Source organism: Cervus elaphus, chromosome 11 (genome assembly GCF_910594005.1).
Source record: "Cervus elaphus chromosome 11, mCerEla1.1, whole genome shotgun sequence".
Classification (NCBI taxonomy): Eukaryota; Metazoa; Chordata; class Mammalia; order Artiodactyla; family Cervidae; genus Cervus; species Cervus elaphus.
Genome location: NC_057825.1, coordinates 43,614,864 through 43,641,288, shown reverse-complemented (window position 1 = coordinate 43,641,288; position 26,425 = coordinate 43,614,864). Strand labels below are relative to the sequence as shown.

General features: G+C 36.7%; 1 protein-coding gene across 1 annotated transcript in view; it reads right to left on the bottom strand.

Moving 5' to 3' along the window:
• The window catches only part of LOC122703108 (WD repeat containing planar cell polarity effector), a 267,027-nt gene that overhangs the window by 154,162 nt on the left and 86,440 nt on the right, over positions 1-26,425 (bottom strand). Inside the window, exons 4-8 of the mRNA XM_043917188.1 lie at positions 22,760-22,844; positions 9,813-9,860; positions 8,943-8,987; positions 7,332-7,402; positions 6,999-7,058 (exon numbers count right to left, since the gene is read on the bottom strand). Of these exons, the coding sequence (XP_043773123.1) occupies positions 6,999-7,058; positions 7,332-7,402; positions 8,943-8,987; positions 9,813-9,860; positions 22,760-22,844 (309 nt within the window). The remainder of the gene's footprint in view (positions 1-6,998; positions 7,059-7,331; positions 7,403-8,942; positions 8,988-9,812; positions 9,861-22,759; positions 22,845-26,425) is intronic.

Genomic DNA, 26,425 nt, shown 5'->3' with positions numbered 1-26,425 from the left:
AAGTACATGTATTTTATATGTAAAAATATATTTAAAGAATGCAATATTTGTACAATGTTTTGCTTTTCTGTAAGCTGTTAGTGGGTCAGTGGGTGGACATTTTATTGTTAACGTCTTAAAGACTAACTTCTGAGTATGTTCCATAGCACACATGAGAACTTCTCATACCGAAAATGAGCAGTAGACGAATTTCAAATGTCTCAGCCTGTTGAAGACATATTTTTGGATGGGGCAGTGGTCTGTGGAAAATACCTCTAATTTGAATGTCCTACTCTGCCCTCAGAGGAGGCAGTAAAGTGCTCTGTGGAGCCTGGAAGTCCCAGGCAACAGAAAAAGTTGGTAAAAAACATGCAATCTTTCTTTAAAATTCTGATATTTTGCTCATTATAAGTCTTTAGGGGGAGCATTAATTCTGATTTTAAAACACTGTACAGAAATGTTACTTTTAAAAACGTAAGCTTTCTTGTAAATCCTACCAGGGACCTCTGCTTACTCTGACCAAAAGTGCCTCCTAGGGTCACCTCTAGTTTCAAAAGCAACAGGGAAGCTAAGTACTTTAAGTTGGTCATTTTGCCACTCTGAACAATAGGGTTGGTTCATAAGACAACTGGATATTGGACAAGCAGCTAGCAATGTCTTCCACATATGTTATTTCTTGCAGTAATCATTACTTACTGATTTTTTATCAGTAATATGTAATTATCCTATATATTTTATCTCTTATTAAATGATATTATTATTAATTCTCCTAGATCAGATCAGATACCAGATCTATCAGTTCCTTTTCTTCCCTCCCTCCAACATCGCTAAGAGAACCTTCTGTATCCCGCCCTAGGCTCTCTAGGTCTAAGGCACAGTCATCCTAAGATTTCATTTCTCTCCTGTGTAAGTTTCTCCATTTCCTGAATCCTAAGAATCTTGTTTCTTGGTTCATTCTGTTGCTTTAGAGAAGCATATCTTCCAGTAACTTCCTAAGAAAAAATCCATGGCAGGTAGGCAAGATTTTCTGAGTGCTAGCTAGCCTGAAAATGTACTTGCTTTAACGTCAATCTGGAATTCTAGAAATAGAATTCTAGGCTAAAGATCACTTCCCTTCAGAATTTTGATTCCACAGTCTTCTAACTCTTTGTGTTGCTATTGAGAAGTCATGTCTGATTCCCATTCTTTTGTATGTACTTTTACTTTTTTTTTTTTTTACTGTGAAAACTTTTTGGATCTTCTCTTTAACTTTGATTTTCTAAAATTCACAATATATACCTTGATATTAATCTTTTTCAACCCCTGAGTCCTTTCAAACTGGAAACAAACATCCTCCTGTTCTGGGAAATTTTATTACTTTTGTTGTTTGTTTCTTCCCTCCTATTTTCTATCATGAGTAAGATACTGGATCAACCTGCTACTCTAATTTTTCTATTTTATATTGCCTACCATTCACTACTATGTTCTTTTGTCACTCTGTTCTGCATTATAGGGATATTTTACTAATAGTTTTATCTTTCAATTCCTCTACTAGTTTTTCTATCTATGCTGTCATATTTTTAATTTGCAACAGCTCCTTTCCTTTTCCTTGAGTATTCATTTTCCAAATAGCAACCAATTCTTGTTTCAAAAATTCAAGAACTTCTCTTATTTCTCTGTGGGAATTAACTTTAATTCCCTGAATTTAGTTCTGTCTATAGAACCTTACATGGAACAACTGACTGGTTCAAAATTGGGAAAGAAGTATAAAAAGGCTGTAAACTGTCACCCTGTTTATTTAACTTATATTTGGAGTACATCATACAAAAGCCCGGGCTGGATGAATCACAAGCTGGAATCAAGATTGCCGGGAGAAACATCAACAACCTCAGATGTACAGATGATTCCACTCAAATGACAGAAAGTAAAGAGGAAGAAAAAAGCCTCTTAATGAGGGTGAAAGAGGAGAGTGAAAAACTTGACTTAAAATTCAACATTGAGAAAACTAAGATCATGGCATCTGGTCCCAATACTTCATGGCAAACAGATGGGAAACAATGGAAACAGTGACAGACTTTTATTTTGGGAGGCTCCAAAATGACTAGATTGTGACTGCAGCCATGAAATTAAAAGACACTTGCTCCTTTGAAACAAAGTTATGACCAACCTAGACAGCATATTAAAAAGCAGAGACAGTACTATGCCCACAAAGGTCTGTCTAGTCAAAATTATGGTTTTTCCCAGTAGTCCTGTATGGATGTGAGAGTTGGACTATAAAGAAAGCTGAGCACCAAAGAATTGATGCTTTTGAATTATGGTGTTGGAGGAGACTCTCGAGAGTCCCTTGGACAGCAAGGAGATCCAACCAGCCTATCCTAAAGGAAATCAGTCCTGAATATTCAATGGAAGGACTGATGCTGAAGCCGAAACTCCAATACTTTGGCCACCTGATGAAAAGACCTGACTCATCTGAAAAGACCCTGATGTTGGGAAAGATTGAAGGCAGGAGGAGAAGGGGACGACAGAGGATGAGATGGTTGGATGGCAGCACCGACTCAATGGACATGAGTTTGAGAAAGCTCTGGGAATTGGTGATGGACATGGAAGTCTGGCGTGCTGCAGTCCATGGGGTCGCAAAGAGTTGGACATGACTGAGCGACTGAACTGAACTGGGAGTAATAATCTACTTTGTTAGAGAGGAATCCTCCAAGTTACAGTGAGATATAAACCTCAGTGCTGGAGGAGGGAAGGAGCAGGGGAAGATCTCACCATTGCAGATACAGACTCTTAACTTATTCTCTGTTATTTTCAGCCTGGGCATCTTACTTCTACTCTGTGCTCAGCATCTTCAAGTCCGGAAACCCCCTAGTTTGTTGTTTTCAGAAAATAATTATCCCATTTCATTTGCCTTTTGCACAAACCACCTCTGGTTTTCATGTTTTAGCCTACATCCCAACTGTCAGGTTAATCTCTGTGCTTTCTCTAAATTCTTACTTTTTAAAAAAAGTATTTATTTTTCATTGAAGGATAATTGCTTTACAGTATGGTGTTGATTTCTACCAAACATCAACATGTGAATTCTTACTATCTTTTTAACTTAGTGTCACACAACTCAGCACTCACTAGCATCCTAGTGATTTTATATATCTCTTTTCCTTGACTAGATTATGCTGGCAACTCAGCTCACACTTTATACACATTTTTATTGCCTCCCACAATGGTGGCACTGAAGTGCCTGTCAGTAAATACTGTGTGATGGGTTTTGTTATAAATAAAATGCTATTACTAGTAATTGTAACTTAAAACCACGGTTTGTCAATTATTGTTTTATGACAAAACCAAAATTGGTTTTCATACAAGTTGTTAAAATGAAAGATCAGGTAATGATACTATACATTCTACAACTGAGGAAGTCATGATTAAATGAGCTCCATAAGGTCACAGTTCATCTGTGACAGGCTTGGAAAATAATTTCTACTTTTACATAGCCTGTCAAGTAATTTATGATAAGAACTTAAAAAGAAAACTATCTTTTCTTGGCATTTTAAAATTGTATCAGAAAATGTCAAACAAATATAGAAAGAAATCAGGGTAAAGATGACTATATCATACTTTTATAGTTGAATGTATATATGTGATTTAAACAATTTAACCTAAAATCAATATACATGAAGCTAAATCTATCTTAATAATTATATTCCTTTTAACTACTTATGTAGTAATCTGAAAACATCAATGTGACTTAAAGAACAATTTAAGGAATTAAAAATTTTCACCTCAGCAATGTACAATTTAATAGTACATTAATGCTGAAACTATTATTCCCTAAGAATAGTTTGGAAAATCAATTAAGAAATTCAAAACAAGAAATTATTAAACATTTTCTCAAAATAATTTTAGGAGACCATAAAAACAATGAGAAATATATGTGATAGCTAGTGAAACTACAACTCTAAATTATATCTCACTTTTTATTCATTTCAAACTAGGAATAGGTACAGTCTGAAAAACCACCTTCAAAAGACAATTTCATAAAGAATGTATGTATAGGTAAGTCTAGATTTATAAACTGTTCTGAATTTACAAGTAGAAGGAATTAGTTTTTAAATGGTACAATTTATGTGTCACTGAATCAACAACATGAACTTAGCTTTGACAATAATGATAACCCATTAAAAAAAAAAAAAAACATTCATCAGAGGGAAAAATCCAGGCTCAGATTGCATCTTCTGAAATTCTTTATGTTGTTGTAGATGCCTTGCTAAATCCTGAACAATTGAACCTTTTGAAGAAATAAGGATCCCTTGAAAAGAAGATAACCATGAGAAACTCCATATAGCCTAAAGTTGTCCCTTTCCTGGGGAAGAGGGGCAGGTGGCGCTAAAAGATTTACATTAGTTAAGGAGTGGCCACAGTCAGAAACTGAAGAGTACAATTATGTTTAGCACCACGATACTGAGGAACTTTTTCCACTTCTTTTCTAAGAGTTACAGAATATTATGTTGTGGTCAACTGCTGCCATTTTAGGGTTAAATACATGGAGAAATTATTAATAAAAATTTAAGCTCATGTTATCTTTAGAGTCACAAATAATGCACAAAAAAGGGGACCCCCCTGGAGAGTCTGTAGAGATGGTTTGCTTATTTTCCAACTAACAAAAGGTTAAGGGGATCCTTCTGAAAATTTAGCTTGAGCACCAAATTTTTAATTTACTGTCCTACTAGAGATCTTTAAGAATAAGACAAACATATTTTCAGAAGACGTCGCTAATAGTCCTGTCTAGAAACTGAGGAAGTGGGTGGATAATGCTAGGAGGTCTTTCAAAGGCCTACAAGGAGAGGGTGGTATGATTTGAGAGAACAGCACTGAAACATATACATTAGCATATGTAAAACAGATAACCAGTGTGAGTTTGATGGATGAGGTAAGGCACCCAAAGCTGGTGCTCTGTGACAATCTGAAGGGATAGGATGCAGATGGAGGTCGGGGCGGGGTTGGGGGGGGGAGGTTCAGGATGGAGGGGACACATGTATACCTATGGCCGATTCTACTGATGTATGGCAAAAACCATCACAATATTGTAAAGTAATTATCCTCCAATTAAAATAAATAAATAAATTTTTAAAAATAGGCCCTAATGATGTGGAGACTAACCTGGACTTGTGGGCAGAGAAGGTCAAGTTATCTTGTTGAAATATATCACACCAAAGATGTGCTGATATTAAAAGGTTAATTTAAAGAATATCATATCAATCATAGAAAGAAAGTACAAAATATGACAGAACATAAAGATAAGTTCCATTGGAAGTGTTAAAAGCAGAGTCATTGGTACAACGGCCTAAGAAATCAGTATTATCAGGTTGCTGTAAATGATGACAGTAATTTTATATATATTCTATCATGCAAATTCATTTTCGGAGTTTAATTAATTCAACAGTGAGGGATATCCCTCTTCATATTCTCCCATACACATGTACACACAAACCTGCTTATTAAATTAAAATACAATAAAGTCTATTTTAAAAGTATTGCCTAGTGGGATGCTCCACTGCATATTTTAAGATGCCTGACAAGTTCCAACTTACCTGTGCAATGGTAAGGGTGGAGGCCATGAGGCACACCTCTTGCTATAGGTGGTAGGCTTGCCCTCCAGTCAAGGAATTTTGAACCAGCTTTTAAAGTGAGTAATGACATTGAGAAGTACAATTTGAGTTGTACTAAGTTTAAAACTTTCTGGTACATATTTTGTATTCAAGTTTTAAAGTTTGATTAAAACTTTTATGAAAACAAATTATGAATTTTTAAATAATTTCATCCTTTTCAACAATATCCTGTTTATTTTAAGCACTCTTTTCAACAATATCCTAAGTTCATTTTAAGAAGTATTATGGTTCTAAAATATTAATTCAGCTTTGTAAGCAGTCTCTGAAAAGTTCTAATTGTGATGGTTGAGGAGGTAAATAAAGTCACTTTTCTGAGTAAAAGGAGACTAGTTTAAACAAAAAATGAGGAAACACTAGAGTCCACTAAAATGAGAGTCTATACTCACTTAAATAGTAGATTAAGATAAGTTTGTAATTACTACAAATTCAATGTTATAGATTTATGGATGGAGCCACAGGTCTAAACTTCAAACAAGGGTAGTCAGACCTAAAATATGTAAATCACATTGTAAACCAGTAAGAATTTGAGTTGATGCAGGATATTTAATTCCATAAAATAGCTATAATTATGAGTAGTACTGATGTAACTTCAACTACATGTATGAGTAGAATATGACTAATGACTTTTTATCATAAGCAAGTAACATTTTTCCAGGCAGATAGTATTTTTTAAGCCTACTGACACAGCTGAGACATTTGTCCATTATTTTGTGATCAGTGGACAAGCGATTATTATGTCCTGAATCTAGACCCATTCAACATGTACCTCACCTTGTCCATGCTCTAATAGTCCTATCCCAAAGAACATTACATGATGGAAATGCTCTGTAGCTATATTGTCTACATGATAATACGTGGTGACTGAGCACTTAAAATGTGGGTAGTGCAACTGAGGAACTGAATTTTTAATTTAAATTATTTTAAATTTACATTTAAATAGCCACAGGTGACTATTAGCTACCATATTAAACAGTGCAGCTTAGAGGATTCGAAAAGTTACAGCAAATGTCTTATGGTAGGTCTAATGCTAGTTGGCTTGTCAATTTCCGTAAGCATGCTGTGCACAAATGCTTGCAAGAGTGGTCAAAAAACTTTTTCTCCCATGGTCTCACCTTCATTCAAAAATACGATTAAATCTATGACAAAAAATACCATCTGAAAAAATGGTTATTCGTGCTTATAGTGTCAACTATACTCATTAATGAGGCAGCCTGAGTCAATCAAATGTTAGTTCTAGAATGACTAGAATTCAAACTATGAAATACCTGCTCCTGAAAAGTTTATGTCCATTACCTATCATAACACAAGAATACCAATTACCGCATAGTTTTCAGCTCCACTGGTTAAACACTGCGAAAGCATGTCAAGCCTTTTTACCTGACAGACATATTTGTTCTTCCATTTGCTCAGCAGACACTGACTGTTTTGCATCAGCTCCTGAAGGAAACAGAAAAAGCGAGACTGCAGTTGGCTATACACATTGTCGTTATCAGTTAAAGAGCTTCTGATTTGCAAGCAGAAAAAAAAAAAATATATATATATATATATATCAGCATGCCACACAAAGATGCAACTGTTTTGGAACTCCTCACTGGACAAAAGCAACACTATCATCACCACGAGAACTGATCCTTTATGACAATTAAAGCTGTTGAAAGATGTTTTAAAACAGATTTGTTCGTTGCCATTTTGAAACTTTTGGAAAGATACCTCCAACTCCTTGAGTGAGTCTCGAAGTTTTTCTGGGCGTCTGTTTTTGAGCGTCCATGGAAAATCTCGTGCTGGAAAACAAAACATGTACTACAGTTAGCTGAACATGATTTAAAAAGGAAACTCTGCTGAGCAGTGTGCCTTAGGAAGATTAAAATAAAACACCTCCTTACTTGAAAGGAAGTAGCCTTCATTTCCATCATCAAATGACAGCCTTTGAAAGGCTTTGTCATAGAAACAGGATTTTTACCACAAAACAATCTCCATGATCATAATTTTATGATGACAACTAACAATGCTCAGAGAATCCCTGGGAAAGTTTTCAAAGCTTGTGAACCTAGTATGTAACAGTTAATGATCCACTCTTTACCACAGAAGCAAATTTATTTTCATATAAATAATTAAAAAATTCAATACAAAAGAAATTCTAAACTCTGCAAATAATCTATCAGATCTGAAAACTCCTACAAGTAAATGAATAGTGAGGAAAGAAATAAAATTTTAAAAATAATACACAGAAAATGAATTTAAAATTAAGCATCACACATTGAGGGAAATCTAAATTTTAATAAATTAGACACTAATAGTGCTCTTTTCTACATAAAATAATTCTCTCTAAAATCTACACAATTCAATAATGATAAGCCTTTGCTTTGTTTTAAAAGTTAAGTTATTTAGGAGAATCTCAATGATAGCCGAAAACAAACTAAAAAGTTCTGTTTAAAAGAATTAAAAAATAATAAATTCATTACAGTGATATGACACCTATTTCATCACAAAAATGAATTCATCTCTGAATTTTCCTAAACAATTTTAAATGTGTGCACATGTGTTTTATGTGCATATATATGTAGTATAAAATATATACAGATATTAAAATTTTTATAGGAGAATGCTGTTTTATTTAAGCAAATTAATGACTTCTATAAACATAATTTACAATGTGCAGAGCATATGTAAAAAGTTTCAAATCTCTGCCACACGTACTAATACAGTATTTTTAAAAGCTAAATGTTAGCTTGACCATTTAAAATGAGAACAAGTAGAATATTTAGCCCCGCTTATATTCTAAATAAAAGTCATATTTTAGCCATATTATACTGTAGCCATATTACATATATAACATGTTTATATATTTGAAATTAGTAAAGACTAGAGAGAATAAAATGTTAATACTGATAATTACAAATCTTATTTTCTTACAATGGTTAAAACAAAATAATAATTTAGGTATAATGTGGATAATAAAATGTTAACAGAACCATAGTACACTTAGTTTAAGTATATTAAATAAGATAAATGCAGTTCATTAAGAAATACAAAAGCATATATCTTAGTCATAAGCATATATCATAAGCTTATGCTGTTTACATAAGCACATATCTCACCAAAAGTTGAGAGAGATTTCAATGGTCTAAATCAGAAATTTCTAACAATATAATTCTTACTCATATGTTTATGCACCTAAACAATAGAAATTTTTAAGAAATTTGGAAGGAATAACATTTCCTATTTGTACAGACAGCTTAAAATATGTTTTTAAGACAGAATCTTCAGGGATATTAAAATTCCAGTTTTATAATAATTCAAAAAAATATAAAGTAAACTTACATTCTGCCAGTCTCTGCTTTTCTTCTAAGTTACCATGATCTGTTGCTGATTTTGCAGATGATTAGAAAAAAGACAAAAAGGTGGAAATTACTTTTATTATACTTAATTTTATATGTGCATATGCACATTATTGAGATTAATAAATTATGCTAAACTTTTTAAAAGGCAGTTGGAAAATGCCATAATTTGGATGTTTTCATTTCATGGAAGATTTCCTAAATTTGAAGTGAAAAGGCTTACACAGCACAACGGGTGGGCCAATATCCTGAGTTTGCAATCTCATCAGATAGGGAAAGGGAACTGCAACTGAGCCCAGAACAGAAGCTACTTCAGTCTGTCATCAGAACCATGAAGTCAGCCTATTAACCACCAAGCTAAGCACCTGGGATGCCCACACAAGCTCCACTTCAACAGAGACCAAACAGGAAGTAACTCTAGCTGGGAAGACCTTTTGGCCCATCAAGAAACTTCTGGGATTAACAGGATTAATCAGATAAAGAAAATTGATCATTCACTCAGAAATGCCTATTCCAGATATCAGGTAAGGATCCAGGAGACCAGCATTAGTGAGACCCATGCATTAACAATGCCCTCTACTGGGACAGTGATAAAAAAACGAGAACATACTGTCCAGTTATCAGTTTAATCAGAAGTAAAATGAAAATTTTCATGTTCTGCTATAGCATTTTCTCAATACTGCTTTATTTTACATAAAACAGATATTAACTTCAGCATTTTTCTAAAGAATTGGAGTAAACTTTCTCAAAATTCTAGAATTTAAAGTGCATAAAAACAGAGTTTTTAAGTCAGTATTTTATAATTTAGAATAGTAAGTTTATAAAAATCAGTTCAGTAGAACAGATACTTTACCTGATGGCTCTTTCTTGTCATAATACTGGTAGATCCCAATGTCTCTATCTATAGAAAGGAAGAAATAACATTAGATTATAGTAAAAAGTTATGGAGAACGAGAAGACAACAATTATCCGGACATGGGTTCATCTATTCTAGGGATATGCATGAAATGCAAAGTTTATCAGTCCACTTAGAAAAGAAATATACAAAACTAGAAGGGCATGAGGAAAGGAAGGGTAAAGAACTGATGTCAAGGATGACCAACTTTTCTCTCAAGCTTTCTCTGATATTTTTCACAGGGCACTACCAAAAGGAACTACCACTAAGCAATACCAAATGGAAGTGGCTAGAAGAATTCTGAGCTGTGCCTTTTTTTTTTTTCTCTGACTTAACTTGAATCCAGAAGGGTACTTGGGGGAAATCTGCAGAAAAGGAAGGATTAAAGGAAGGTGTGGATAAATTATCTGAAGCTTGTTTAGACTCAAAAACCCTTCTGAACCCATTCAAATTCAGATGCTCTGCCGGGGTTACAAAAGCAAAGCCAGCTTTCCTAAATGCTGAAAGAGATTTAACCACGGAATCTGTCCTTGCAGTTGATTTACAGGAGAATAAAGTAACTGTGTCCATTTTCTTCCTATCTGTGAATACCGAAATACTTCTTTCTTTGAGGTAACATTTGCTTCCTTCCATGAAAAATAATCCAAGTTACTAACAAAAGGATACAACTATTTCTAAAGTGGAAGCAGTGCAGGCTGCCCCCTAGTGACTGACTGCTCTGAACTTTCTCAAACTGAAGGATAAAACTTCTCCCCCAAAAGCTATAATTAACTTCTCCAATATACTTTTTCAAAAGAGTCAATCGTGTATACTTACTGAAGTTCCATTTTTTTCATTATGCCACTAATTGAGACATATAATTTAAAGAGTGCAGTTTATTTCTGTTGGTCATATTGACAGTCTCTAATAAGGAATGCCAGGGAAAGGTCACGGGTCAGGCTCCTAGGATAACGATATTTTATTTCTTGACCTAGGTGAAGATTTTACGGCTATGTTCACTCTTTGATAGTTCAAAACACATCTTTGTAATCTTTACACTTTTCAATATATATATAATACTTCAATAAAGTGAGTGAAAATCGCTCAGTTGTTTTTTTTAACTCTTTGTGACCCCATGGACTATACAGTCCATGGAATTCTCCAGGCCAGAATACTGGAGTGGGTAGTCTTTTCATTCTCCAAGGGATCTTCCCAACCCAGGGATCGAACCCAGGTCTCCCACACCGCAGGCGGATTCTTTACCAGCTGAGCCACAAGGGAAGCCCAAGAATATTGGAGTAGGTAGCCTATCCTTTCTCCAGGGGATCTTCCCGACCCAGGAATAATAAAAAGATTCTTGAAAAAAAAAAATCTAAGAACCATATGCATTATTGTACACAGTTAATATCCTCCAATATTCCATCATTTCATGCATCCAAATATTACAACTCTAGAATAGAACTCTGAAGATAACAAGTGGCCATGAATTCTGTGCACAAGTCTGAACTACTGCATTTGGACCAGAGTATGGCTCTTAAAACAAAAGTAGGACAAGGTGGGGATACAGAGAATGAGCCTGACGTGGTACGTCAGAGCCCGAGCAGGGAGAGAGGGACGTTCGTAGGAGCAACGGCCTTGTGTTGGCTGTCAGAGGCTGAATAAAGTGTGGAGGACATCTACACACAGGGGGAGCCCAACAAAGGGTGTCAGAACCTACAAAGATATCCACGCAAGGAAGAGAGTTGCCAAAGAGATAGAAGACTGTCTGCATACAGAGTGATTTTAAATAAATAAAATAAAGATACGGAAGCCCCAGCTCTCCCACTGTGTGAGAAGTACAAATATTAAAAAAAGAGAACATCAGAATGAACCCTGTGGTGATAGGTTAGAATTTAAGGTACTGGTGTGAACTGATGGTTTTCAGTATACAGAAGTACAGATGTGAATATGGATGCAAGTAAGTGTGTATGCATACATACATACATACCCTAAGCTCTGGCCACTGACACTGCCTGGGAGAAACAACACTCCAAGAGCAATGAGTGTACCTGAAGCAAACCTTGGCTTCTAGAAACCATTCTCCTCCAAAAGGAACCAAGCTCCTTAGAGAACAGGCCGATTCTAGCACTGAGGAAGGGAAGGTATCAATGTAATAACAGTCTGATAGATCAGATCTGTTATGCCAGAAAGAATGGAAATGCCCAAGTATTGACAGGGACGTGGCACAATGATAAGAGAAGTCAGCTTGCAAGGTGTCCCACTGACCACTCAGGGACAACTTAAACATCAGAATAAATAATGGTACTAATGGATTAAAATCACCGAATAAAATGGTACCTGAGCCCATAGGGACAAATTAAGTTAAAAATATATTTAGGGACTTCCCTGGCATTTCTGCTTTATTGACTACACGAAAGCCTTCAACTGTGTGGATCACAATAAACTGTGGAAAATTCTGAAAGAGATGGTAATACCAGACCACTGTATGCAGGTCAGGAAGCAACAGTTAGGACTGGACATGGAACAACAGACTGGTTCCCAATAGGAAAAGGAGTCCATCAAAGCTGTATATTGTCACCCTGCTTATTTAACTTATATGCAGAGAACATCATGAGAAACCTTGGGCTGGAAGAAGCACAAGCTGGAATCAAGATTGCTGGGAGAAATATCAATAACCTCAGATATGCAGATGACACCACCCTTATGGCAGAGAGTGAAGAGGAACTAAAGAGTCTCTTGATGAAAGTGAAAGAGGAGAGTGAAAAAGTTGGCTTAAAGCTTAACATTCAGAAAACTAAGATCATGGCATCTGGTCCCATCACCTCATGGGAAATAGATGGAGAGACAGTGGAAACAGTGTCAGACTTTATTTTTGGGGGCTCCAAAATCATACGGATGGTGACTGCAGCCATGAAATTAAAAGACGCTTACTCCTTGGAAGGAAAGTCATGACCAACCTAGCCAGCATATTAAAAAGCAGAGACATTACTTTGCCAACAAAGGTCCATCTGGTCAAGGCTATGGTTTCTCCAGTGGTCATGTATGGATGTGAGAGTTGGACTGTGAAGAAAACTGAGCACCAAAAAATTGATGCTTTTGAACTGTGGTGTTGGAGAAGACTCTTGTGAGTCCCTTGGACTGCAAGGAGATCCAACCAGTCCATCCTAAAGGAGATCAGTCCTGGGTGTTCATTGGAAGGACTGATGTTGAAGCTGAAACTCCAGTACTTTGGCCACCTCATGCGAAGAGTTGACTCATTGGAAAAGACCCTGATGCTGGGAGGGACTGGGGGCAGAAGGAGAAGGGGGCGACAGAGGATGAGACGGCTGGATGGCATCACTGACTTGATGGGCATGAGTTTGAGTGAACTCTGAGAGTTGGTGATGGACAGGGAGGCCTGGCGTGCTGCAATTCACGGGGTCGCAAAGAGTTGGACACAACTGAGCGACTGAACTGAACTGAACTGAACTGGCAGTCCAGTGGTTAACACTCTGTGCTTCCAATACAAGGGGAACGGGTTCAAACCCTGGTCAGAGAACTAAGAACCCACATGGCAAAATAAATAAATAAAATAAAAGATCATCACAGACCACTCATGTTTTTAAAAAATACATATACATATTAAAAATATATTTAAAGTTTAATGAAGAATAAGATATTCACATATTTTCAAGGTAACACCTTACAAAGTATTAATTCTAAAGGAGAAAGTAACTTTGCAGTGGAGCAGCCTAGCAGACACCACCTTAACCAAATGATCATGAACACCGTCAGTAAAGACATGGATTGGAATTGTGCACTGCATGTTAGGATACACTGAGAATACAGCATTATTCTTCTGTATACTTCCCACCAAACAAGCATAATCTGCACCTACTTATGAGGAAACTTCAAATGTATCTAAATTTAGGGATATACTACGAAGTATGCAGTATAAAATCTTCAGAAGTGTTGAAGTCACAGAAGTTAAAAAATAAACTTTAAAAAATTAAAAAGTTGAAGGATTTCTTCCAGAATTAGAGACTAAAGAGACAAGATAACTAAATGTAACATAATTCTAAACAACCATTTTCTATAAAAAAGGATAATTAGGGCTTCCCTGGTGGCTCAATGGTAAAGAATCTGCCTACCAATGCAGGAGACATGGGTTTGATTCCTGATCCAGGAACCCACGTGTCATTGAGCGACTAAGCCCATGTGCCACAACTACTGAGCCTGCGTTCTAGAGCCTGGGAGCCACAACTACATAAGCCCATGTGCCCTAGAGCCTGTGCTCTGCAACAAGAGAAGCCACAGCAATGAGAAGCTGCACAGTGCAGCTACAGAACAGCCCTCTCGTCACAACTAGAGAAAGTCCGCACAGCAGTGAAGACCCTGCACAACCAAAAAATAAATTGTTTTAAAAAAGGACAATGGGTGAAACTCTTGAGTGTTAGATGGTAGTTCTATTATTACCATTAATTTCTTGATTCTGATGGTTATATACGTGACGCTGGACAACACTTTTTCTTTAGGAAACACACACTAAAGTATTTGGGAGTGGTGAGGCATCAGGTTGATAACTTACTCTTAAATGGTTCAAGAAAAAAAATTCTCTGTACTAGCAAGTTTTTGATAAAACTTTGTGATTATTTCAGATTATTTAGAATAACATTTATCAAAAAGATAAGAAACAACAAATGTTGGTGAGGGATGTGGAGAACAGGGAACACTTCAGCACTGCTGGTGGAAATGTAAATTGGTGTATTCACTATGGAAAACAGTAAGCAGGATTCTCAAAAAATTAACAGTAGAAATATCATGTGATCCAGCAACTTCCCCTCTGGGTATTTATCCAAGTAATATAAAAACATTAATTCAAAAAGATATAGGTACCATTATATCATGATCATTGTAGCATTATTTATAATAGCCAAGATCTAGGTACCCATCAACAAATGAATGGATAAAGAAGACGTGGTATATATTCAGAATGGAATTAAGCCATCAAAAGAATGAAATCCTACCATTTGTGACAACTTGAATGGACCTTGAGGGTGTTATGCTAACTGAAACAAGTCAGAGAGAGAGAAATGCCACAGGATCCACTTACACGCAGAATCTTAAAAAAAAAATAAACCACAAGCTCACAGACACAGGGAACAGACTGGTTGCCAAAGTCAGGAGAGTGAAGGGGAGGGTAGATGAAATGGGTGAAGGGGATCAAAAGGCACAAACTTCAGTTATAAAATAAACAAGTCATGGCGATATCATGTACAGCATGGTGACTCCAGTTAATAACGATGTATTACATATTTTAAAATTGCAAAGAGATAAATATTAACATTTTCTATCACAGGAAAAAAGAATTATAACCACGTATGGTGGTAGATGTTAACCAGACTTACCAAATCATTATGCTGTACGCTAGAAACTAACTTAATGTTATAACTCAATTATACCTCAATTCAAAAACTACTTTAAATGTTAAAACATAATGAGAATATGTAAGAGGGTTACGAACTTAGTCTCAATGGCAGCAAAGGCTTCTCTAGGTGACTTAGTAAAGCTGAGCCCTAAAAAAGTAGGATTGCACATGGGTTCAAAAGGAATGTTCCCAGGGAGGAGAACAGAGAAGCCCTGGTGAAGACCCAGTTGGGGCAGATCTTATTGCCTCCTGGGAACTGTGTGCACCACTGTCTTTGGTCATAGCATTCATTTCCTTTTTTTTCTATCATTGTTATGCCTATGTCAATATAATTTGGCTTCTTGATTACAGAAGTAACCTGTTCATTGTATAAAATCAAGAACAAAATAGTTTAGTTTCCTGTATTTCCACTCTTCAGAGACAGCTATTCATAACACTGTGCTTTTCTCTTTGAGTTTTTTCTGAATACATTTGTTGCTGTTGTTCAGTGGCTCAGTGTCTGACTCTTTCCAACCCCACGAACTGCAGCACGCCAGGCTTCCCTGTTCTCTTATCTCCTGAAGTTTTCTGAATGTGTATTTATTACTAAATAAAAGTTATGCCAAAGAATTGATGCTTTCAAATTGGGGTGCTGGAGGACTCTTGAGAGTCCTTTGGACTGCAAGGAGATCAAACCAGTCAATCCTAAAGGAAATCAGTCCTGAATATTCATTGGAAGGACCGATGCGGAAGCTGAAGCTCCAATACTTTAGCCACCTGATGTGAAGAGCCAACTCAGTGGAAAACACCCTGATGATGGGAAAGACTGAGTGCAGCAGAAGGGGGTGACAGAAGATGAGTGGTTGGATAGCATCACCGACTCAATGGACATGAGTTTGAGCAAACTCCTGGAGATAGTGAAGGACAGAGAAGCCTGGCATGCTGAAGTCCATGGGGTTGCAAAGAGTTGAACAGCATTTAGCAACTGAATAACAATAACAATTCCTGAAGACACAGCAATATTAAAATTAAGCCAATTGATAACCCTACAGAGGTCTCTAAGTGTCCAAGTGAAAGGAAGAATTGCACTTTAAATCACCTTAAACCAAAAGTTAGAAATGATTAAGCTTACTGAGGAATGTGAGAGACCCATAAGCTTACTGCCTGCAATATGGGAGACCCAGGTTCGATCCCTGGGTTGGGAGGATCCCCTGGAGAAGAGCATGGCAAACTACTCCATTTTTCTGGCCTGAAGAATTCCATGGACATAGGAGTCTGGTCTGCTACAGTTCATGGGGTCACAAAGAGTTGGACATGACTGACATATACACTGAAGAATGCATGCTGAAAGTCAAGATAGGCTGAGAGCTAGGCCTCCTGAGTCAAACAAACAAGTTGTGACTGTAAAGGAAAGGTTCTTAAAGGAAAAAGTGTTACTCCACTGAACATACAAATGATAAGAAATGATAAGAAACACTTTAATTGGTGATAATGGAGAAAGAGTTGGCGACCTGGACAGATCAGCCATAACATTCCATAAGCCAAAGCCTAATGCAAAACACGGTCCTAACTCTTCAATTTTATGAAGACTAAGAGAGGTGAAGAAGCTGCAGAAGAAATGTCTAAAGCTAACAGAGGCTGGTTTACAATGTTTAAGGAAAGAAACCATTCTCAGAACATAAAAATACACGGTGAAGTAACAAGTGTATTTGTAGAACCTGCACCAAGTGATCTAGAAGATCTAGCTAAAATAATTAATGAAGTGCTTGTGCTCAGTCGCTCAGTTGGGTCCAGCTCTTTTGCAGCCCCATGGACTATAGCCTGCCAGGCTCCTTCATCCATGGAATTTCCCAGGCAAGAATACTGGGGTCAATTGCCATTTCCTCCTCCAAGGGATCTTCCTAATCCAGGAATCGAAGCCACATCTCCTGCGTTTCCTGCATTGGCAGGTGGATTCTTTATCACTGAGCCACCTGCTAAGTCCCAATTAACGAAGGTGCCTACGATAAACAACAAATTTTCAATGTAGATAAACGACCTTCTATTGAAAGCAGATGCCATCTAGAAATTACATAGTTAGAGAGGAAAAGTCAATGACTGTTTTCAAAGTTTTGAAGGACAGGCTGACTCTCTTGTTAGGGGCTAATGCCGCTAGTGACTTGAAGTAGAAGCCAATGCACAACCAATCCCAGGGCCCTTAAGATTCTGCTACATCCACTCTGATGTGCTCTATAAATGGAACTGCAAAGCCTGGATGGCAGCACATCTGTTTATAACACGGCTTACTGAGTAATTTAAGCCTACCATTGCGACCTACAGCTCAGAAACCAAGACTTCTTTCAAAATATTACTGTTCATTGACGATGCATCTGGTCGCTCAAGAACACTGACAGAAGATGTACAATTAGATTAATGTTGTTTTTATGATTGCTAGAACAACAATCATTCTGCAGTCCATGGATTAAGGAGTAATTTTGACATTCAAGTCTCATGGTTTACAAAAAACAATTCTTAAGGCTATAGCTGCCATAGTGACCCATATAATAGATCTGGGCAAATTCAACTGAAAACCTTTTGGGAATTCCCTAGTGGCCCAACAGTTAGGACTCATCACTTTCACTGCTGGGGCCTGGTTTCTATCTCTGGTCCAGGAATTAAGATCGTGTAAGCCATGTGGCATGGCAAAAAAAAAAAAAAAGAAAGAAAGAAAAAAACCTTCTGGAATGGATCCATCATTCTAGTTGTTCAGTTGCAAAGCTGTGTCCAACTTTGCAACTCCATTCTGGACGTCATTAAGAATATTTATATTTCATGGGAAGAGGTAAAAATATCAACATTAACACAGGTTTGGAAAAAGCTGATTCCAACGCTCATGGACAAGGTTGGAGAGGTTAAGACTTCAGTGGAGGTAGTAATGTGGTGAAAATAGTAAGAGAACTAGAATTAGAAGTGGAGTCTGAAGATGAGACTGAATTTCATTGCAATCTCATGAGAATACGTTAACACTTAAGGAGATGCTTCTTATGTATGATTAAAGAAAGTGGTTTCTTGAGATAAAATAAGCCTGCTCCTAGTATGGATGCTATGAAGATTACTGAAATGATGACAAGGGACTTAAGAGTATTATGTAAACTTAGTTCATAAAAGAGCAGCAGGATTCGAGAGGACTGACACCAGTTTTGAAAGTTTTACTTCAGGTAAAAATGCTAACAAACAGCATTGCATGCTATAGAGAAATCATTTGTGAAAAGTCCATCAATGTGGTGAACTTCACTGTCATCTTATTTTAAGAAATTACCATAGGCTCTCCAACCTTCAGCAACCAAAACTTATCAACAATGAGGCAGGGCCCTCCACCAGCTAAAAGATTAAGACTTGCTTAAAGTTCCTATGATGTTCAGCAGTTTTAGCAATAAAATACTTTTTAATTAAGGTATATACAATGTTTTTAAAGACATAATGTTACTGCACACTAAATAGATTATTATTGTTGTTATCGTTGTTCAGTTGCTAAGTCATGTCCAACTCTTTGCAACCCCATAGACTGCAGCACGCCAGATTTCCCTGGCCTTCACTATCCCTAAGAGTTTGCTCCAACTCGTGTCCATTGAGTTGGTGATGCTATCTAACCACTTCGTCCTCTGCCACCCTCTTTTCCTTTTATCTTCAACTTTTCCCAGCATCAGGGTCCTTTTCAATAAGTCAGTTCTTCACGTCAGGCGGCCAAAGTATAAGAGCTTCAGCTTCAGCATCAATCCTTCCAATGAGTATTCAGGGTTGATTTCTTATAGGATTGACTGGTTTCATCTCCACGCTGTCGAAGGGACTCTCAAGAGTCTTCTCCAACACCACAATTCAAAAGCAACAATTCTTCTGCACTCAGCCTTCTTTCTGGTCCAACTCTCACATCTGTACATGACTACTGGAAAAACCATAGTTTTGACCATACGGACCTTTGTCAGCAAAGTGATGTCTCTGCTTTTTAATATGCTATCTAGGTTTGTCATAGTTTTTCTTCCAAAGAGCAATAACCTTTTAATTTCATGGCTGTAGTCACCATTTGCAGTGATTCTGGAGCCCAAGAAAACAAAATCTGTCACTGTTTCCACTGTTTCCCCATCTACTTGCCATGAAGTGATGGGACCTGATGCCATGATCTTAGTTTTTGAATGTTGAGTTTTAAACCAGCTTTTTCACTCTCCTCTTTCATCTTTATCAAGAGGATCTTTAAGCTTTCTGCCATTAGGTTGGTTCATCTGCATTTCTGAGGTTATTGATAGTTCTCCCAGCAATCTTGATTCCAACATGTGCTTCATTCAGCCTAGCATTTTGCATGATGTGCTCCGCACAGAAGTTAAATAAGCAAGGTGGCAACATACAGCCTTGACATAGCTCTGAAGTTTTTGCTGTATTTTCTGATTGGAATGTACCCCTCTGTCTCATTTTGCCTAAGTCTCCCTGTTTACGTCTATGTATTAAGGAAATCAGTTATCTTTCCCAGTCGTGAAGGAGTGGTCTTCATAAGAAATGTCCTGTGACATCTCTGGCAGTCCAGTGGCTGACTCCACACCTCCCCTTCAGAGTGCAAGAGTTCAACCACTGGCTGGGGAACTCCAATCCTGCACGCAGACATTTTTTTTTGTCTTCAGCCAGTATGTCAGTTCCCAGGGAGTGTCCCAGTTGGTTCCTGACTCTCTGGCAGATGTTTTAAGATTAGTAACTGGGTCCCCTTTACCTACAGTCCATATGTTTCTCAATCTTGTGTTTTGTGTGGAACACTCAGATCAACTGAGTTTCCCTGCCTCCCTTCAGGAGTGGGTTTTCTGTCCCCTGCAGTTTTATAATTTTCCTGGATTCATTTCCCACTGGTTTTCAAAGTCAGGTATTTTAGGGGCTTGTCTCTCCTGCGTAGGATCTAGGGGTTGGGATGGCTGATGTGGAACCTGAATCCCTCACAACTGAGAGAGAAGATCCATACCTTTGTTATCTCTCCCGGTTGTGGATTGCTGCGGCTGGGATGTGGTTTTTCCTCTTGGCAATACTGTCTGTCTGTCCTATCCATCTCAGTGCTATCCTTTTACCTTTTGTTGTAGAGGCTCTCTTCATCCATGTTCCATATGTACTTAATTAAATTTGTTGTGCCTATGGGAAGAGGTGAGTTCAGGCTCTTCCTATGCTAACATCTCAAACCCTCTCCTAAGAACATTATCTTTAAACTTGCTGTGTGCCCTTTACTATTTCACTTCCACTCCCTTCCTTGTCAGAGCTATACTAAATTCTGTGTTTATAATCTAATGTTCTTTATAGTTCTTCCACATATACTTGTCTCCTGAACAAGTATTGTTTAATTTAGCCACTGTTTTTGAACTTTAAGTGCAAACATATTGTATGTATGCTGCAGCTTACTTTTTAAACTTTTTCCCTATAACATATTCCTGACATTCATCTATGTTGTTGCATACAGTTTCAACTCATTCATTTTCTCTGTTGCATAAATATATTTATCCATTCTTCTGCTGCTTGACATTTGGATGCTTTCTAGTTAAGGATGAGTACCATTAATAACATTTTCGTACATGTGTCCTGGTGCACTCAAGTTATCAAGGCTTTCACTATGGTAAATATCTAGGAGTTGAATTACTGATCAGCCTACTTTGCCTACTGTACGAAACTCCAATACTTTGGCCACCTGATGTGAAGTGCCAACTCATTAGAAAAGACCCTGATGCTGGGAAAGATTGAAGGCAGGAGGAGAAGGGGACGACAGAGGACAAGGCGGCTGGATGGCATCACTGACTCAATGGATGTGAGTTTGAGCAAGCTCTGAGAGACGGTGAAGGACAGGGAAGCCTGGCAAGCTGCAGTCCGTGGGGTCGCAAAGAGTCAGACATGACTGAGCAACTGAACAACAACAACAGGGCAAAACAGGTAATGCCAAATTATTTCCTAAAACGGTTGGACCAACTCATACTTTCATCAGCAGTGAAATAAGTTTCTTCCCCTGTTTCCCCCCCCCCCCCAATTTCTTTTACTCATTTGAATTAAAAATTTTTTTCTGCTACATACTTTTACTTTCCAAAAGATTAATATAATTTTCAACTGTTTCCTGAAACATCTATATTTCATTTCTTGCTGCTCGTATTTAAAAGTGAGGCACTAGAAAGCTGATTAAAAGCTCAATATACACGAACAGGGCTTGCCAACAGTGGGTTTCACTGACCACTCAGGTATCTGGGTGTTTCACTGGAAGACCACGTTAAATATCAATGTAAATAGGCCTTCCTTCTGGGGCCAAGTAGTCTCTCCAGAGAGGACTCCCTCAACTTCTTCCTTCTGTGACATTCTGAGGTTAAGATTAATTTGATTCTAAGGGATTAAGAATATTCCTATGTAGGCTTTCATTTCAGTTTTCCCTGTTTTCAGTTCAGCACCTCTCCCCTATCTTTCTCCATTGCAGCTAGTTTTGAACTTCCCAAAATCAAGTATTTCCAGTGTCTCACTACTTCTTACATAGATTTTCAAGTCTCTTTCTGATCACCTCATGCCACAGTCTCATCCTTTTGCATTATCTGACTCCTCAAATTTCTGTACCTCTCAAGACTTTTGAAACCCAAGTTTGCTGTCAGTGGAATTTTCTGTAGACATCTGATATTCAGATTTTTGAGCTTTGGTAACTTCTCTATGCCTTCCAAAAACAACTCAACAGCAACTGTCTCCTTTCCTAGTCATTTAGTCCTTGTGGGTTTACACCTTTATTAGAGTAATTCATTTACTCTCATTTTAGAAGAATCTTGGGAGGAAGCAAGTGTGTGTTAAGTCCACTTTAACTGGAAATTCTTTCCTTACATATTTTAAGCACATTAAATGTAATGAAATTATAATGACATCATCTGTAGTTGTATATTTGTTATAAATAAACAATGCTTTGCAAGGTAAACCGTTTTCTTAGAAATGATGCTGAAGACATTTAAATACATATGTCCTCCTAAATACAAGAGTTGCTTTAGATTTTCAAAAGGAAAAGATTTTTTAAAAGATGTTTCCTAATGATATATACTTCATCCTCAAATACTAATAAACATTGTTAAAACAGATTTACATTACTCCCTTCCCGAAAAAATGTGAAATGCAAAAAACAAGGATACAATTGTACATATGAGCTGTATGTTTGAAATACTCCTTTTATATCAAATAGAAATGCATTTACCATTTGCAAGCCTGTAAATATTTATGAATATAAACATTTTATTATGAACAATCTCAGGGAAAAAAAGCTAGAAAATCTTACATATATCTTAAGAGGAAACAGATATTAGATGGATAAAATTAATGTTTTAAACAGAAAATATAACTCAAGTTGAAAAAAATAAGTTAATTAGAGTTAACTAAAAGAAATTCCTTTCCACCAGCCGATTTTTCATTAAGTATAAAGAAAATGGTGCAGTTTCACAGAGAATCTAGGCTCTAACCTTTGCTATTAGGTATTTATATTGTTGTAACTTATATTTGAAAAATATTTAAATTAATCCAGTTTATTTACCGCCAATGTGTAAGGTATTCTTCAAAGACCACAGGTGTAGTTCAGTCAAGCAGAATGACATCTGATGGCAGAAGGAATCTCTATCCTGTTTAAAAAATAATTAAGAAGAGGTGTCAATTAATTATCTTCTATTGCCAATAAAATCAAGATCCCTTAGAAATAATAATAAGAATCATTTGTCACTACTGATATTTGAGATACGGATCATCAGAATAAACACAATTTAATATATCCTTAGTTAACCACCCATAAATAAATGGAAAAAAAATCATTTTCCTAGATTTAGTACATCATCACATTGAGAAACATAGTAAGAAGAATATATATATATTTGGGTTTCCAATAATATATGATTTTTACAACTCAGTATATTTAGTATTATTTAGTATTTAAAGGAAAAGAAATATCTGCTAGGTAGTTATTAAGCACAAAAATATTCTGTGGTGCATTTTTAATATAAAAAGCAAATATTTGCAATCTTTCACATGCAAACAGGCTAATTAAAATGGAATTCCCAAGATAAATGGTATATAGTTACTATTATAGGAAACATATTTACTTAGATGTAAACTCTGTGAAACCACATTAGCATTCAAATTAATTTGTTCATCTGCATGTCATGATAGATCCAGATATTCTATACTACATTCATTTTTTTAAAAAGATAGCAAAACTTTACATCTTATATTTCCTCCCAGTTCTAACAGCAGGGCCTAGTGATGGATATTATTTATACTTAAAAAAAATTAATTAGTGCTTCATTAATTTTGACTAATTGGAGGAAAGCCAATCTGGAAAAAAAAAAGAAAAGTAACATTTTACAAATATTTGAAAGGAATTTAAGTAACTTTCCAATGTTTGCTTGGAAATACATGTAAGTATTATACTACATGTAAATTTTCCTGTATATTAGAAATGCATAAACTATTGACATTTTCTTTATACTGATCATAAAAAGAATTGTTATTTCCAACAAACTTCTGAATATTTTGTGACATCTACTATATGAAAATAATAGCTTGAAAAATATTTTATGACATTTATTACATGGAGAAAAAAGCTCTCAGCTTCTTTAACATTAGGAGTGACTAAAAATATTTCCCCATACTATTTATGAATGATAATCCAAAATAATTTTAGACACAATACAGACTTTGTTAGTCTTTACTTCACCTTTACTTTTGACCTCAATGCACTTACATCATCAAGATTCAGATGCATGTTCAACTAATGACACACAGTTACTAATTATTGAAATGGCAGAGTAATCAATTTCACAGTATAACAGAAGGGCTCAAGCCTGCTTGGAACAGCAGGGCACTGAGAAAGCTACTGAGAAATTATAAAATGTTCACAGGACCTCAGAGAAGCAAAGGATTTCACCAGTTAAAATGATGATGATAGCAGCATATAATACTATGGACCTACCTGTGACAAGCATTCTTCTAAAATTTTACAGATATTAACTCAAATATGTAACTCCTTGAAGTAGTATCACTACTAATCCTAAAATGAGGTAACTAAGACACAGAAAAAACATATAGCCAGCAGGTAGTAGAGGCGGGCTTTGAATCTAAACGGACAGGTTTTCAGACTCTGCCCACAACGACAGGACACTCACTGTATTGGGGTACACAGAAGTGTAGGGAGTGTATACACAGTAGTTTGAGTAAAACAACAGTGTTAGATCAAGAGGCATGGCAGAAAACAATAGAAAAATGAAGTTGAAAAGAGTAGCGAAAAACAGGCTATAATAAATAGTAAATTTTGGATTGATCTGAATTCACTTTCTTCCTTGTACTAAAGTGCCTTAAAAGTTTAGAGATGAAACAAAAGACCCTTCGACCTCCAGATACGGTATTCTAACCAGAAGATGGCTGCCACATATATAGACATGGGGTAAGGGAGCTAGTGGGCTCATTACCATGAAGGATGCAGTTCCTTACTAGCAGGCAATAGAGAAAAAGGGATATTAAAACTAACCTGTATTTTTCAATTCAACTATTATCTTTCTGAGTTGTCACCTGGGAGTGACTAGAGAGGCTGCCATTATTCAAAATATTTCCAAAGCTATGTTCTTTGAAATTGCTTTGAGTCAGTTTCATGAGACTTATTCAGAATTATCATAGTTGTACTTTTTTAAGACTAAAATACTTACTATATTAGAATATGTAAACCACACCTTTGTCATTCAGATAGGTGAGGCCTGGAATATTGAAGAATCAATTAATGAATGGGATTTCTGGCAGTCCAATAGTTAAGAATCCGAGTTCCCAATATAAGGGACATGGGTTTAATCTCTGGTCAGGGAACTAAGATTCTGCATGCGTCATGGCACCACCTAAGAATCAATTAATAAATTAAATAAATTTCATATTTATTAAACTTAATATGTGGACTCTAGACTCTTAACTACCTGGCTTCTTATTCTAACCTCTCACACACACGTACATATGTGCTCAGTGCTCAGTCATGCCTGACTCTTTGCAATCCTATGGACTGTAGCCTGCCAGACTCCTCTGTCCATGGAATTTTCCAGACAAGAATACTGGAGTGGGTTGCCATTTCCTACTCCAGGGAACCTTCCTGACCCAGGGATCAAACTCAAGTCTCCTGCGTCTCCTGAATTGTGGGTGGATTCTTTTACCGCTGAGCCACTAGGGAAATTCTCTAACTTCTCAGGTTACCCACTAATTTGCATAAATTACTTACCTTCTCTAAGTTTCCCCAAACATATAATGGGTATAATAAAGTACCTACCACAGGACTATTTTGAGGGTACCTTTATTTACTTACCTTAATATTGCTGCTGTAGTGTCTGCTGCTATTACTCAAATGTCTAGCACCATGTAAATTTATATGGAAAAAACAAAGAAGTATTAAACATGATCTTAAAGGTCCATATAGTGAAAGCTATGTTTTTCTCAGTACTCAGGTAGAGATGTGAAAGTTGGACCATGAAGAAAAATTGGACCATGAAGAAAAAGTTGGACCATGAAGAAAGCTGAGTGCCGAAGAACTGATGTTTTTAAATTGGTGTTGAAGGAGACTCTTGAGAGTCCCCTGGACTTCAAGGAGATCAAACCAGTCAATCGTAAAGGAAATTAAACCTGAATATTAATTGGAAGGACTGATGCTAAAGCTGAAGCTCCAACACTCTGGCCACCTGATGCAAAGAACTGACTCCTTAGAAAAGACCCTGATGCTGGGAAAGACTGACAGCAGGAGAAGGGGATGACAGAGGATGAGATGGTTGGATGGCATCACCAACTTGAGTTTGAGCAAGTTCCAGGAGTTGGTGATGGACAGGGAAGCCTGGCATGCTGCAGTCCATGGGGTTGCAAAGAGTCGGATACAACTGAGCGACTGAACTGAACTACCTTACATAGGGAGAAATGAATGAACGACTTAGTACAAGAGGGATTTTATTAATGGAAAAGTACCTATATGTGGAGAAGCTTCTACACCAGAGGAAGTATTGAATTAAGCCATGCAAATGGATTAATATTTCACTAGGAACAGGGAAGAAAAGATATGATGAAACAGACACATACTTTCTTAGACACTGAGCACTAAAGTCATAACTTGTAGACTATACTAGAAAATAAAAGCACGCTTCAATTTAGTGTTTATTTAGATACCAATAATGAGAATTTATGAATTCTA